This window comes from Oryctolagus cuniculus, chromosome 20 (genome assembly GCF_051225735.1).
Source record: "Oryctolagus cuniculus isolate XC-2025 breed Fujian yellow rabbit chromosome 20, ASM5122573v1, whole genome shotgun sequence".
Classification (NCBI taxonomy): Eukaryota; Metazoa; Chordata; class Mammalia; order Lagomorpha; family Leporidae; genus Oryctolagus; species Oryctolagus cuniculus.
The window spans coordinates 40,475,674-40,488,081 of NC_142886.1; the positions used below are offsets into that span (position 1 = coordinate 40,475,674).

The following is a 12,408-nucleotide window of genomic DNA, read 5'->3' on the forward strand; positions in this document are numbered from 1 at the left end:
AGACAAAAATACCATCTTAAGCGATAAAATGATCCTATGGATAGGATTAAGTGTTAAGAATGATCACATAGATAGGATTAAGTGTTAAAGAGATCATATAAATAGGATTAAGTGTTTGGTAATAATAATAGAGGGGCTAAGCCTCTGCCAGCAGCGCCAACATCCCATATGGGAACCAGTTCCAGTCTCGGTTGCTCCTCTTCCAATCCAGCTCTGTGCTACGGCATGGGAAAGCAGAGGAAGATGGCCCAAGTGCTTGGGCCCCTGCATCCGCACAAGATGATCTATCAATCTCTGCCTCTAACTCTTTCAAATAAATAAATAAATCTTTTTAAAAAGAGACTAGTTTAAAAAAAAAAAAGTGTCTACACAGACATCATCCTGCATATTGGACATGCAGAAAATGTGCAATAAATACTGGTTCAAATAAATAACAATAACATTTCCCTAGAAACTTCAGTTTCTCCTTCCCAAAATAGGATAGACCCCAGGCCAATTACTAAAGGCCACTATCCCCCTCACCACCGTCCTGACCAGACGTCTCCCGGTGGCCCCAGGCCAATATAATGTCTACCGTCCCGACCTTACATTCCCCCAGCTCCCCCATGCCACTGTAATGTCCACCGTCCCGACCTTATGTCCCCCGGCTCCCCCATGCCACTATAATGTCCACCGCCCTGACTGTACATCCCCTGGTGCCCCCAGGTCACTGTAATGTCTACCATCCCAACCGTACGTCCCATGGTGCCCCCATGCCACTGTAATGTCCAGACAAACTGGACACTCTGCAGTTCTCTAGTCTTGAGAGCCTTGGAATGTCCTTCTACTGTTTCTGCCCAAAATCCTATCCTCCTGATGGCTTTGTCTCGAAACTGAGTTCCCCCATAAAGCCTTCTCTGAACCTTCTAGTCTAAGCCATTATCCATGTAGTTCACCTGTGATATCTGTAACATCTTACCTTGTACCGTTACTTTTCAGGTACACTTACATTTTTATGTAACACATAATTAAGGACTAACTCTCCCTCTCTCTGTAACTCTTTCAAATAAAGAAATTTTTAAAAAAAGATCAACTATTTGCCCATCCAGCAAATAGTTACTGAACACTTATTTTTTAAAGATTTATTTATTTACTTGAAAGGCAGTTACAGTGGAGAGGGAGCGGTCTTCCATCCAATGGCTCACTCCCCTAAAGGCTGCAACAGGGGCAGCGGAAGACGACCCAAGTGTCTGGACCCACGTGGGAGACCCAAAACAAGCTCCTGGCTTTGGATCAGCCAGCTCTGGTCGTTGCAGCCATTTGGGGAGTGAAACAGCGGATGGAAGACCAACCTCTCTCTCTCACCCTCACTCTCCCTGTTGCTTTACCCCTCAAATAATTAAAAAAAAAAAAAAAAAAAAAAAAAAAGACTGCAACAGCCAGGGCTGGGCCAGGCTGAACCCAGGAGCTTCTTCCAGGTCTCCCACGTGGGTGCCAGGGTCCCAAGTACTTGGACCACCTTCCACTGCTACCCCAGGTGCATTAGCAGGGAGATGTATCAACAGTGGAGCAGCCCGGACCTAAACCGGCACCCACTTGGGATGCCATCGCCGCAGGTGGCAGCATAATCCACTAAGACACAGCACTCGCTCCTAGCTCCTACTATACTTTGAACTAAGTATGCAACAATGAGTAAAGAAAACCACAATCCCATCAATCACAAAAGAACTTCCTCAGGGTTGTGAGAAATGTCACACACGGTGGACACACTGTGAGGACAGAAGCAGAGGTCACAGCCAAGTTTAAGCCCGGACACCGCGGGGACTAGCATCCTCACACGGCCAACCCCAGCCAGGCTTGCTGCGGCCACTAACCCAAGGCCCACGGGAGCAGCAGACTCTTGTAACAGCTGAGCCCCGGCCAACACAGCCACTTAGCTTCGCTTACAGGCGGCACACACCCCGATACAAGGCGTTAAGCTCTGTCAAGTGCTTCCACTTTCTGAGCTCAGCGTGGCTCAGGGCCTGTCCGATTCTAGAGTCAGGAATAAAAGCCAACTGAGATCTTTAATCCCGTTGTAATGCTGTCTTTTGAGGAGTGTCAGACATTCACCAGGTAGGTGAATTCACCGCGCGGCCTCAATTTCTAACAGCGCTCCCGAAGCTTACATACTTACTGCTGTGAGCCGGGCGCACGACAGACGCGCAAGAAACAAACTCTGGCCTGGTGCTGCGCGCATCTGGAAACTGGTTAGGATTTGGATCCCAATGCCTCACCAAAGGACAAGAACCCAATGAGGACTCTAGAAGTTAAAAATGGGCAGTGGAAAATTCGAGGGCACTTCAAACACTGTGAGGAAAACGGGAATTAAAAGTTTTGTGCCCAAAAACTCTTTGAAAGCCCATGCGCAGTGTGTTCATGAGTCGCATTCCTCGTGGCCTTTTTGAAGACTGTCGTTTGCACGCGTATGCATGGATTTCAACATTTTCTGCGCCCAAACAAGCTTGCCGTTTAGTCCCATTCGCCACAACTTTGTGAAGGACCCTCGGCTGTAATGAAAACGCCTGGTATTTGCAACAGGCGTCTCCTTGACAGGTGGAGAGTTCCCCCTTTGAACGACTAAGTCGCTTAGGAGCGGAGAAAGAACGGACGCCAGCAATACGGGAACATCTTAGCCCCAGCCCCAAGGCCGCTCCTCCGTTTTCCTTCCCCCTTCCACCACCCCACTACTCGAGCCCCAGGAGAAAACCTTTACGTTCCAAAACCGGAACGAAGCCTAGAGCCCTTCCCAGAACGCTTTGCAGCGCCGCGGAGAACTCTGGGATACAAACGGATAAACAATCCCAAGGCCACAGCCCAGACCGGGCGGTTAAACTGCCGCTTGGACCCACCGAGTACCTCCGCCGGTCCTTCTGCGAGCTTACCTTTCCGGGAGCTCCCACCATCGGGGGCCTCACTCACGCCCGCAAAGGCCGGGAACAGCGCCATCAACGCAGCTTTCTCCGCCGTTCCCCTCTACAGAAATGGCGGCGGCGGCCAAGCGCCGGTTTGAAGCGGTGTATGCTGGGAAGCGTGGTTTCCCTCGTGCGGGCTGGGGCTTGACCTCAGACCAGGCGGAGTGGGCGGAGGGCTAGGGGGCGGGGAAGGGGCGGGGCCAAAGGGAGGGGCGGGGCAGGGCGGCTTCCTAGTGGCTGCAGCCTCAGGTGTCTGTGAATACCGGAAGCGCGGAGACCGGGAGACCGCGCTGTTCAGAGCCGGAGTCCTCGGGATTCCGATTCCACCGTGAAGTCGCAGCGTGGCTTGCCAAGTCAGTTTAATAAAACGGTCTAGAGGCCGGCGCTGTGGCCTAGTGGGCTAAAGTCTTCACCTGCAGCACTGGCGTCCCACACGGGCGCCGGTTCTGGTCCCCGCTGCTCCTCTTCCGATCCCGCTCTCTGGCCTGGGAAAGCAGAAAAAGATGTCCCAAGTATTTGGGGCCCTGCACCTGCACCTGCACCTGCACCTGCACCTGCGTGGGAGACCCGGAAGAAGCTCCGGCCGTTGCGGCCATCTGCGGACTGAACCAGCGAATGGAAGCCCTCTCTGTGCCTCTCCTTCTCACTGTCTGTAATTCTACCTCTCAAATAAATAAATAAAAATCTTTTAAAAATAAAGATAAAATGCTTTACTTTCCTCATCCTGGAGGAAGACTGAACGCACAAGCGTTGTGTCTGGCCCATGAAAACTCGAGCTGGCTCCAGTCAAAGCCACGTGAGACGGCCAAGCTCCGATGGGTCTAACACCCCGGAAAGGCCCGATGGGGGTCAAAGCTCTCTTAGGAAATACCTTTCTGAATCAAGCCTCCTACAGAACTATAGGGGCTAAAGGACAACTTACAAGATTTCACACCACATGGAAGCAGTCAGCCAAACTCAGAACGGGGGAAATTACAGACAACTAATAAGCAAGTTTCTCTGAGGAACTGGATGACATTGAGAGGACAAGACAAATCACCAAATGCAACATATGGCCTCACTGTGATTCACTGTGTGTGTTTTAAGATTGATTTGAAAGGCAGAGTGACAGACACAAATCTATCCACTGGTTCTCTTCCCAAATGGCCACATCGGCTGGGGCGGGGCCAGGCCAAAGCCAGGAGCCCGGAACTCCAACTGGGTCTCCCACATAGTGGCAGGGCCCAAGTACTTGGGCCATCTTCTGCTATAAGCAGGGAACTGCATTGGAAGAGGAACAGCCAGGACACAAACTGGCGCCCATTTGGGATGTTGGTGCTGCAGGTGGAGGCTTAGCCTACTATGCCATAGCACCAGCCCTAGGGCCATCTTCTGCCTTCCCAGGTGCATTAGCAAGGAGCTGGATTGGAAGTGGAGCAGCTGAGACACAGACGGGAGGCAGTTTAACCCGCTGCACCACCAAATGATTCTTTTTAATTCTGTTAGATAGACTGTTAGATTAATACACTGAGGTTATTTTTTCAAGTTCTTGCATAGTAAAGATACAAACAAGCATCTGCAAGTAAAGAGACAGAAAAATGAAGATTTTTGTGTGTGTGGATCTCAAGGAGTTTAAAGATCTTTAGCGTTAAGCAGGAAATTAGAAATCAGAGGTGCAAATCAATGAAAAAAATAGGCAGACCCGGGAAGCTGCAGACCTGCGGAGACCGAGGTCGTGGGAGCCCTTCAAGCTTTGAAGTCCCTGAGGCAGCAGTCACGAGGCAGCAGGGACGGCAGGGCCGCACGTCTGCAGCTTTAGGCCTCAGGCGCTGCCGGCATGGCCCTGAGTCACCTCAGCTAGCAGAACGGCATCTGCCTGCCTCAGCCCATCCCGTCAGGGCACGGGGATGCCAACAGCGTTCCCCAGTGCCTCTTGCCTTTCCACCCCAGAACAAGAAGAATTAATAGGGAACTAAACCCTCAAAAATAATGTTTCTGTAATAGCTCTTGGCATATTAGGTATTTTGTGTACTCGCCAATGTGTAAGAAAATTTGGCTTCAGTGACCCTCTCCCGTGAGCAGTTTAAAGTGTGCAATCGCGTAACTGACAGGATTTAAGTTAGTGGAGCCTGAGCAGTTTCAGGACATCTAAGAGACTCTAAAGGTCGCCATATTTGTAAGTGTGATTGATTAGATTTTAAGGATTAAAGCTAGAAGAAAATTGATGTTATCGTAACTAAAGCACCTGAGAGGGAAATAAAATGTATTAAATGTGTATGAAATAGATAAATGCCGAGCAGAGGTCAGGAAACTTCTTCCTAAAGGGCCACATAATATTTTTAAGGCTTATCTATTTATTAGAAAGGCAGAAAGAGAGATCTCCCATCCACTGGTTCCTTCCCCAAATGCCTGCAACAGCTGAGGCTAGGCTGAGCCAAAGCCAGGAGCCAGGAACTCCATGTGAGTCTCCTACATGACAGGAACCCAAGCCCTTGGCCCATTATCTGCTGCCACCCTGGCACATTAGCCAGAAGCTGTAGTGGAAGTGCAGAGTAACCAGGACTGAAACTGGACACTCCAGTATGGAATGCATGTATCCCAGACTGCAGCCTAACCCACCACATCACAACACCCGCCTTATTTTTTTTTAATAAGCAGATTAATCTTTATGGGCCAGATGATCTGTCAAAGAAACACTCACTCAGTGTTCCAAGATGTGATAGCCCAGAGCTGGTGGAGAAGCAGAGGAAAGCTGCCTGTAGAAAGAGAAGGGTAAAACTTTTATAGAATATTCCCAAAACTGGGTCCACTCGTATAACACAGGAAGCCAATCACTCACGCCGCGAGGTAGAAGAAAGCAGGTGTTTCTTGCAAAGCACAGGGCACGAAGCAGGGCAGTGATGACCTAACTGCTGGGATCCTTGACGAGTTAGGGGTGAAGGTTCCTACTGAGATGAGGGATCAGAGTACTAAGCTCGTGTGCAGATCCTTGCTTGGTCTGCAGTGCTCCTGACCCTTCGGTTATTGCGTGGCAATATCGTATTCTTTAAGGAATTTTGATGATAGAAAACTGGGCTCTGGTCAGAGGTGGTGGTTACTTCTTATTCAGGACCTGGACTTCCTGGAAAAGAATTCCTTAAAAACAAGACCAAATATCAAGATGTCCAACTATGGTGAGATCAATGATCTCATGTGCCTTGTGATCAGAAACCCTGTAGGGCAGCTGTGCCACTCCCTCAATTTATTTTTTAAAATTATTTATTTTAAAGCAGAGTATCAGAGAGAGAGAGAGAGAGAGAGAGAGAGAAACACCTTTGGAAGAACCTCCCATCTACTGGCTCACTCCCCAAATGACCACAACAAGCCAGGAACCAGGAACTCCATCCTGATCTCCCACATGGGTGGCAGGGACCCAAACACTTAGGTCATCCTCTGCTGCCTTCTCAGATACGAAAGCACAGAGCTGGATTGGAAGCGGAGTATCCAGGACTCCAACTGGCGCTTTGATATGGGATGTCCATGTCACAAGTGGCAGCTTATTCACCTGTTGCACCACAAGGTGGTCCCCACTAGCTCAATTTAGTGTGTTAATTTCAGCAAAAGCATAGCAAGGAAGTGTTAACCCTAGAGGGGGATGCTGGGAGACCATGGGAGACTTGGACCTGATAGTACCTAGCATCTGCATCAAAGGTACAGTGCAGGGGCTGGGTTTCAACACCAATGTGAGCAGAGGAGGAGGGTCCCAGGGGCTCCAGAACTCTAATTCCAGTTGTCCCTGGAGCTCAGCTTTGCTCTTAGGCTCAGGTGCTAGGAAACAGTCCAATATGCTTATAATACATTTCCCATTTCAGTAAACTAATTCAAGTTGATTTTCTGTCACTTGGAACCTAGAGTTTCTAAACAGCAGAGTGAATGAGTGAATGAAGGCATAAGTGAGGCCATTTCCACAGCCAGCATCACCATCCCAGGGCCTGCAGGTGTGCCAATTAGTTTGCATGATGTATGAAGTTTTAAACTGGTCTACCCAGAACATCTAAAAGCAAACTCCTTTCATCTTCAGAGGGAGAGACTCTGCACTCACCACGAACTCAGGCGAACTGGAGAAACAGGTCTCAAGGAATTTTCTAAGGGAAGTCCCTATGAAGTAAAACAAAGAAAAGGGTCCTGTGAAAACCCAAGGCATCAGCAAGGACCTAGAAGAGCCTGAGCCGATTCATTGGCTCCATCTGCTTTCTGTTTTGTTTTGGGGTGTGTGTGGAGAAGGAAGGGGACAGGATTTCACTGGAAATACCCTAATATGTGCACACAGGTTGAACTTTAAAATTCATGCATGGCCTTTTCAAAGTACACATTTTTCATGAGCTTTTTAAACGCCCTCCATATGCACGGATTTAAAGCATTTTTTCACCAAAATAAATGTAGCTTTTACTTGAACACCCCCATACTTGTTCCTAACTCACAATTCACATACTCAAGAATATGTCTCAGATACGTAAGGTTTTGAGAAGTCATGTAGAAATCAGAGAAGGATGTCACCAACAGCACTTGGTAATGATATTACAAAATAGAATAATTATTAGATGGGGCTCCACTTGGGTTTACCATCCTGTAAGTATTACACACCCAAAACTGTGGGCCTACTTTCTGTCTAGTTTAGTCAAGAAATGCACCAAAGGGCTGGTGCTGTGGTGCAGCAGGTTAAAGCCTAGACTGCAGCGCCAGCATCCCATATGGGCATGGGTTCGAGTCCTGGCTGTTCCACTTCTGATCCAGCTCCCTGCTAATGTGCCTGGGGAAAGCAGTGGAGGATGGCCCAAGTGCTCAGGCCCCGGCTTCCATGTGGGAGACCCAGAAGAAGCTCCCAGCTCCTGACTTCGGATTGGCTCAGCTTCAGCTGTTGCAGCCATTTGAGAAGTGAACCAGCAGATGGAAAACTTCCGTGTCTTTCCCTCTCTCTACAACTCTGTTTTTCAAATAAATAAAATAAATCTTAAAAAAAGAAAAGAAAGAAAAAGAAATGCACCAGAGAGCAGGCACTGTAGCACAGCAGGTGAAGCCCAGCATCCCATATGAGTGTGCCGGATTCAAATCCCTGATGCTCTGCGCTTCCCATCCAGCTTCCTGCCAATGCATCCTAGAATGCAGCAGTGATGGCCCAAGAACTTGGATTCCCACCATCCATGTGGAAGACCCGGATGGAGTTCTTAGCTCCTGGCTTCAGCCTGGCCCAGTCTTTAGGAGTGAACCAGTAGAAGAGTCAGTCTCTCTCTCTCTCTCTCTCTCTCTCTCCCTCCCTCCCCCTTCCTCCCTCCCTCCCTCCCTCATTCAGCCTTTCAAGTAGATGAAAAATAAATAGGGGCCGTGGCTCACTTGGTTAATCCTCTGCCTGCAGCACTGGCATCCCATATGGCCGCCAGGTTCTAATCCAATTGCTCCTCTTCTAGTCCAGCTCTCTGCTGTGGCCGGGAGGGCAGTGGAGGATGGCCCAAGTGCTTGGGCCCCTGTGGAGACCAGGAGGAAGTATACGACTCCTGGCTTTGGATCGGTGCAGCACCAGCCGCAGCGGTCATTTGGGGAGTGAACCAACAGAAGGAAGACCTTTCTCTCTCTCTCTCTCTGTCTATAACTCTACCTGTCAAATAAATAAAATAATAAAAAAAGAAAAAGAAATAAACATTTTTTAAAAACACACCAGAGCAGCCAGCACAGTGGCATAGCTGGTGAAGCTGCCACCTGCAGTGCCAGCATCCCATATGGGTGCCAGTTCAAGTCCTGGCTGCTCCATTGCCAATCCAGCTCTCAGCTATGGCCTGGGGAAGCAATAGAAAATGGCTCGAGTCCTTGGGCCCCTGCACCCGCATGGGAGACCTGGAAGAAGCTCCAGGCTCTCGGCTTTGGATCGGCCCAGCTCTGGCCATTGCAACCTTCTGGGGAGACATCTTCTGCTGTTTTCCCTGGTGTTTTACCAGGGAACTGGATTGACAGAGATGACCTTTGGAGCAACTAGGACTGGAACTGGCATCCATATGGGATGCCAGCCTTGCAGATGGCAGCTTAACTTGCTGTGCTGCAATATCAGCCCCTGGACAAAAGGTTTAAAAAGGTTAAATGAATATTCTTGAGTAGCTCACTCTTAAACTAGTACTTCTCAAAATTACCTGAATTTTCAGCTTATGTTGGGATTACAGCTTTCCTAAAGTGATGTGTGTTGTTTGTAAGTTATATCGATCATGAAAAAGATCAATGAAACAGCATATACCTTTCTCAAATAGTTTTGAAGAGAGCAAATAGTTAAATCCCCACTATTCAGGCTGGTTTTCTTTGACTATAAAAGTGATATTTTAAGAACTGGCTTAGTCCCAGTCTCCTTTTAAGACCTCCTTTGTCATGTCAGCTTTTATCTCTGCAACTATTCACTGCTCTTCCAGCTTGTAGGTGTTTCTCTTTTAAGTGTGACTGTAGGAGCTGGCTAGTTTATCTTCCCCCCCCCCCACCTTTTATTCCCATCTGCACCTCCATTTCATGGCCTCCTCTCATTCCTCCAAAGAGCAGAAGTGTGGCGCAGTGGGTGAAGCTGTCACTTGGGACACCTGCATCCTGTATCAGAGCGCTGGCTTGAGCACAAGCAACTCCAAGCTACAAGGCTTCCTGCTAATGCACCCAGGAGGCGGCAGATGATGGACCAAATTCCTGCCACCTACAGGGGAGACCTGGAAGGGATTCCTGGCCTGGCCCAGCCCTGGTTGTTGCAGGGATTTGGGAGTGAACCAGCAGGTAAATCAATGAATCTCTCTCTCTCTCTCTCTCTCCCTCTCTCCCTCTCTTCCTGTCACTCTGCTTTTAAGTAAATAAATAGATCTTTTGTAAAAAGAGCAGACGTATGAATTTTTTCACATAAAGTTTCCAGTTATAGGTGAAAGTATCTAAATTAATGTCCACTTTTGCTTACTTAATTAGGAATACGTACAGGAACTATCCTCTCCTACCTGTCTAAGCAGGATGCAGGAAATCTTTCAATGCATGAAAGTAGAAGGAAGATGGGGAATTATCACTCCTCTTCCCATTACCCTTCCTGGGCCTTTTCTTTCTTTCATGTTTTTCCATTATCATAGGGTAAATGTTTCATCACAGTTATAACTCTCCTCTTAGTGTTGTATGTGAGCATTTCTGTTGCATTCCAAACCTCATATACATGTATTCAACATGTGACATGTCATCCAATCACAGTGGGACTTAATGGTTCCTTATGGCTAGGTATTTAGCAAACCTCACTTCCTGTGTCATATCATCCATGTTATCCATGGACTCACCCAAACAGGAAGTTGCTGGACAGGCTGGTCAGTCACAGGATCTTAGGTGGTAGCTTGTCCATCGGTAGCAGGACGGGTGTTTGTAAAGATGAGCGGCAGCTACCAGAGCACAAGGACTAAACACGAGGAAAGATCAGCCGAGGAGAGCGAGGCGACACTTTCCAAAAGGACAATACAACCTCGAAGAGTCAAAGCAAAGCCCCACAAAACGCTGACCCAGCTAAGGTCCACACTGTGTCCAACATCATGTACAGAGATCCAACAAGCAATTCTGACCGGAAGAGTCAAGTGCAGAGGTCATCTAGGTCAAAAGACAAGATGACAACAAACGTAAAGCTCTCCATTGGCTTTATGTGTGATTCTGGAATAGGACAACACTTCATTTCATAAAATAGTGTAAGTGTTCTAACGAGCTGGGCTGTGGAATTTGGTGGTAGGGACAGAAAAGTGCTGGAGAAAGCAGAAGCAAAAAGCAAATTGGTCATTTCAAAGGTACTCTCCTTGTCAGGCAGGAGCAGGGAGACAGAAGGATAGAAAAGCAACTGATTAACACCAGGCTACTTGAGGTTACCTTTTCCATAAGGAGGAAAGCAGAGGAAATTTCATTATCATGTGTGAGAAACTGGCCTGTTTGGGAATCTTGGCTGTTATTTCCCTCCTGCTTTCTTTTTCTTTTCATTAAGATCTACTTGAAAGTCAGAGTTACACAGAAGCAGAGGCAGAGAGAGGTTTACTCCCTAAATAGCCACAACAGCCAGGAGCTTCTGGGTCTCCCATTGCCGTGCAGGTGCCCAAGCACTTGGCCCATCTTCCACTGCCTTCCCAGGCCATAGCAAGGAGCTGTCTCGGAAGATGAACAATTGGGACTTGAACTGGTGAGCATATGGGATGCCAGCACTGCAGGCAACAAGAAAGAGAGACAGATCTTCGATCCTCTGATTCACTCCCCAAATGCCTGCAAGAACCAGGGCTGGGCTAGATTGAAGCCAAGAGCCAAGAACCCAATCCAGGCCTCTCATATGGGTGGCAGGCATCCAAGTACTTGAGCCATCATAGCTGCCTCACAGGGTGTGTATTAGCAAGAAGCTGAATCGAAATTGGAGAGTCAGGACTTGATCCTAGTACTCTGATATGGGGTGCAGGCATCCCAAACAGTGATGTAACAGCTGTGCCAAGGCCTGTCCCTATAACCATAATTTTAAATGCTCAGCTCCCATCCTGATTTTAAATCCCACAACTTCTGTTTATTATTTAAGCTTATTGTTAATACTAATGAAATGATGTATTTTGCCATTCATTTAGTGTCTATGTTTTATGTATGGCTATTATCTCAATGATACCAAATTCTCCTAGGAGTACTAGCTGCATAAATATTACTTCCGGTATCCACACCAGGAAATGCTTGATTCCTTTCTGCCTTTTTATTAACATAGGGAGCTCACTGTGCTCAGAAGGGAAACTCTTATGGCCTAACTCGGATCTCCCCGTCCCCTCCACTCCCACATTCTGTTGTATGAAATTGAACCATCACCTTCTTTCCCCAGCTCCCTCCCAAGTCTCTGTGCTGATTCCCAGCACTCACACAATGCAAATATTCCTGTCTCCTTTAGCGATCCCACTTCTTTCATCACCGCTGGAACAATGAACTCCCTCAGTTTTTACATAATACCTGCTACATGAATGCAGGTTTTTCTGTGAAGATGAGCATAGCTTTCATTCTATCCTCTAAGGGCCCATGACCCTCTCCTCTTCAAAAGACTAGAAATGATCCGTCGTGTTGACCAGTACTATCATTACACTACACTTGTAACATTCAAGCAGCCTCCTGACAGGTCTCCTGTCTCCTTCCAGTCCATTCTCTACAGCAGTGCCACTCTCTGTATCCATCACTTGCATACAAGGTTTGACTGCTTCCACTCCTCCCAGGCTGGCATCATGGCACCACCACATCACTCTGATTCCTGTTTGCCGCTTTCATACCAGGAATGGCTCCCCTGGCCTTCTCTCCATTCCCGACCACACCCAGCACTTCAAGGCCAAACCAAAGACCAGGAATGGAGGGCCTGGTTTTGATGACTGAATAACTGAGGGGGATGAGGGTCTGAGGCTCTTGAGAGTTGGAAATGTCTGTTTGGGTGTTGTCTGCACAGAAGTTCAAAAACTTGGAAAAGAAGGAGCTCTCCAAT

At 47.9% G+C, this 12,408-nt stretch overlaps 1 protein-coding gene across 11 annotated transcripts in view; it reads right to left on the bottom strand.

The window, feature by feature from the left end:
- NRDE2 (NRDE-2, necessary for RNA interference, domain containing) overlaps window positions 1-12,408 on the bottom strand; it is an 85,633-nt gene that overhangs the window by 54,008 nt on the left and 19,217 nt on the right. For 3 of the 11 annotated variants that reach the window (XR_016226789.1, XR_016226790.1, XM_089322647.1), the window contains exons 1-3: window positions 6,994-7,044; window positions 5,614-5,668; window positions 2,904-3,418 (exon numbers count right to left, since the gene is read on the bottom strand). Coding sequence is in view for 3 of the 11 variants with exons in the window: in XM_089322647.1 (XP_089178773.1) it covers window positions 2,904-2,967 (64 nt within the window). In the remaining 8 variants the exon portion in view is untranslated. Of the gene's footprint in view, window positions 1-2,155; window positions 2,662-2,903; window positions 3,419-5,613; window positions 5,669-6,993; window positions 7,050-12,408 lie in introns of those variants that run through there. The other 8 variants (XM_089322645.1, XM_089322654.1, XR_016226792.1 and 5 more) reach the window with 6 other exon arrangements.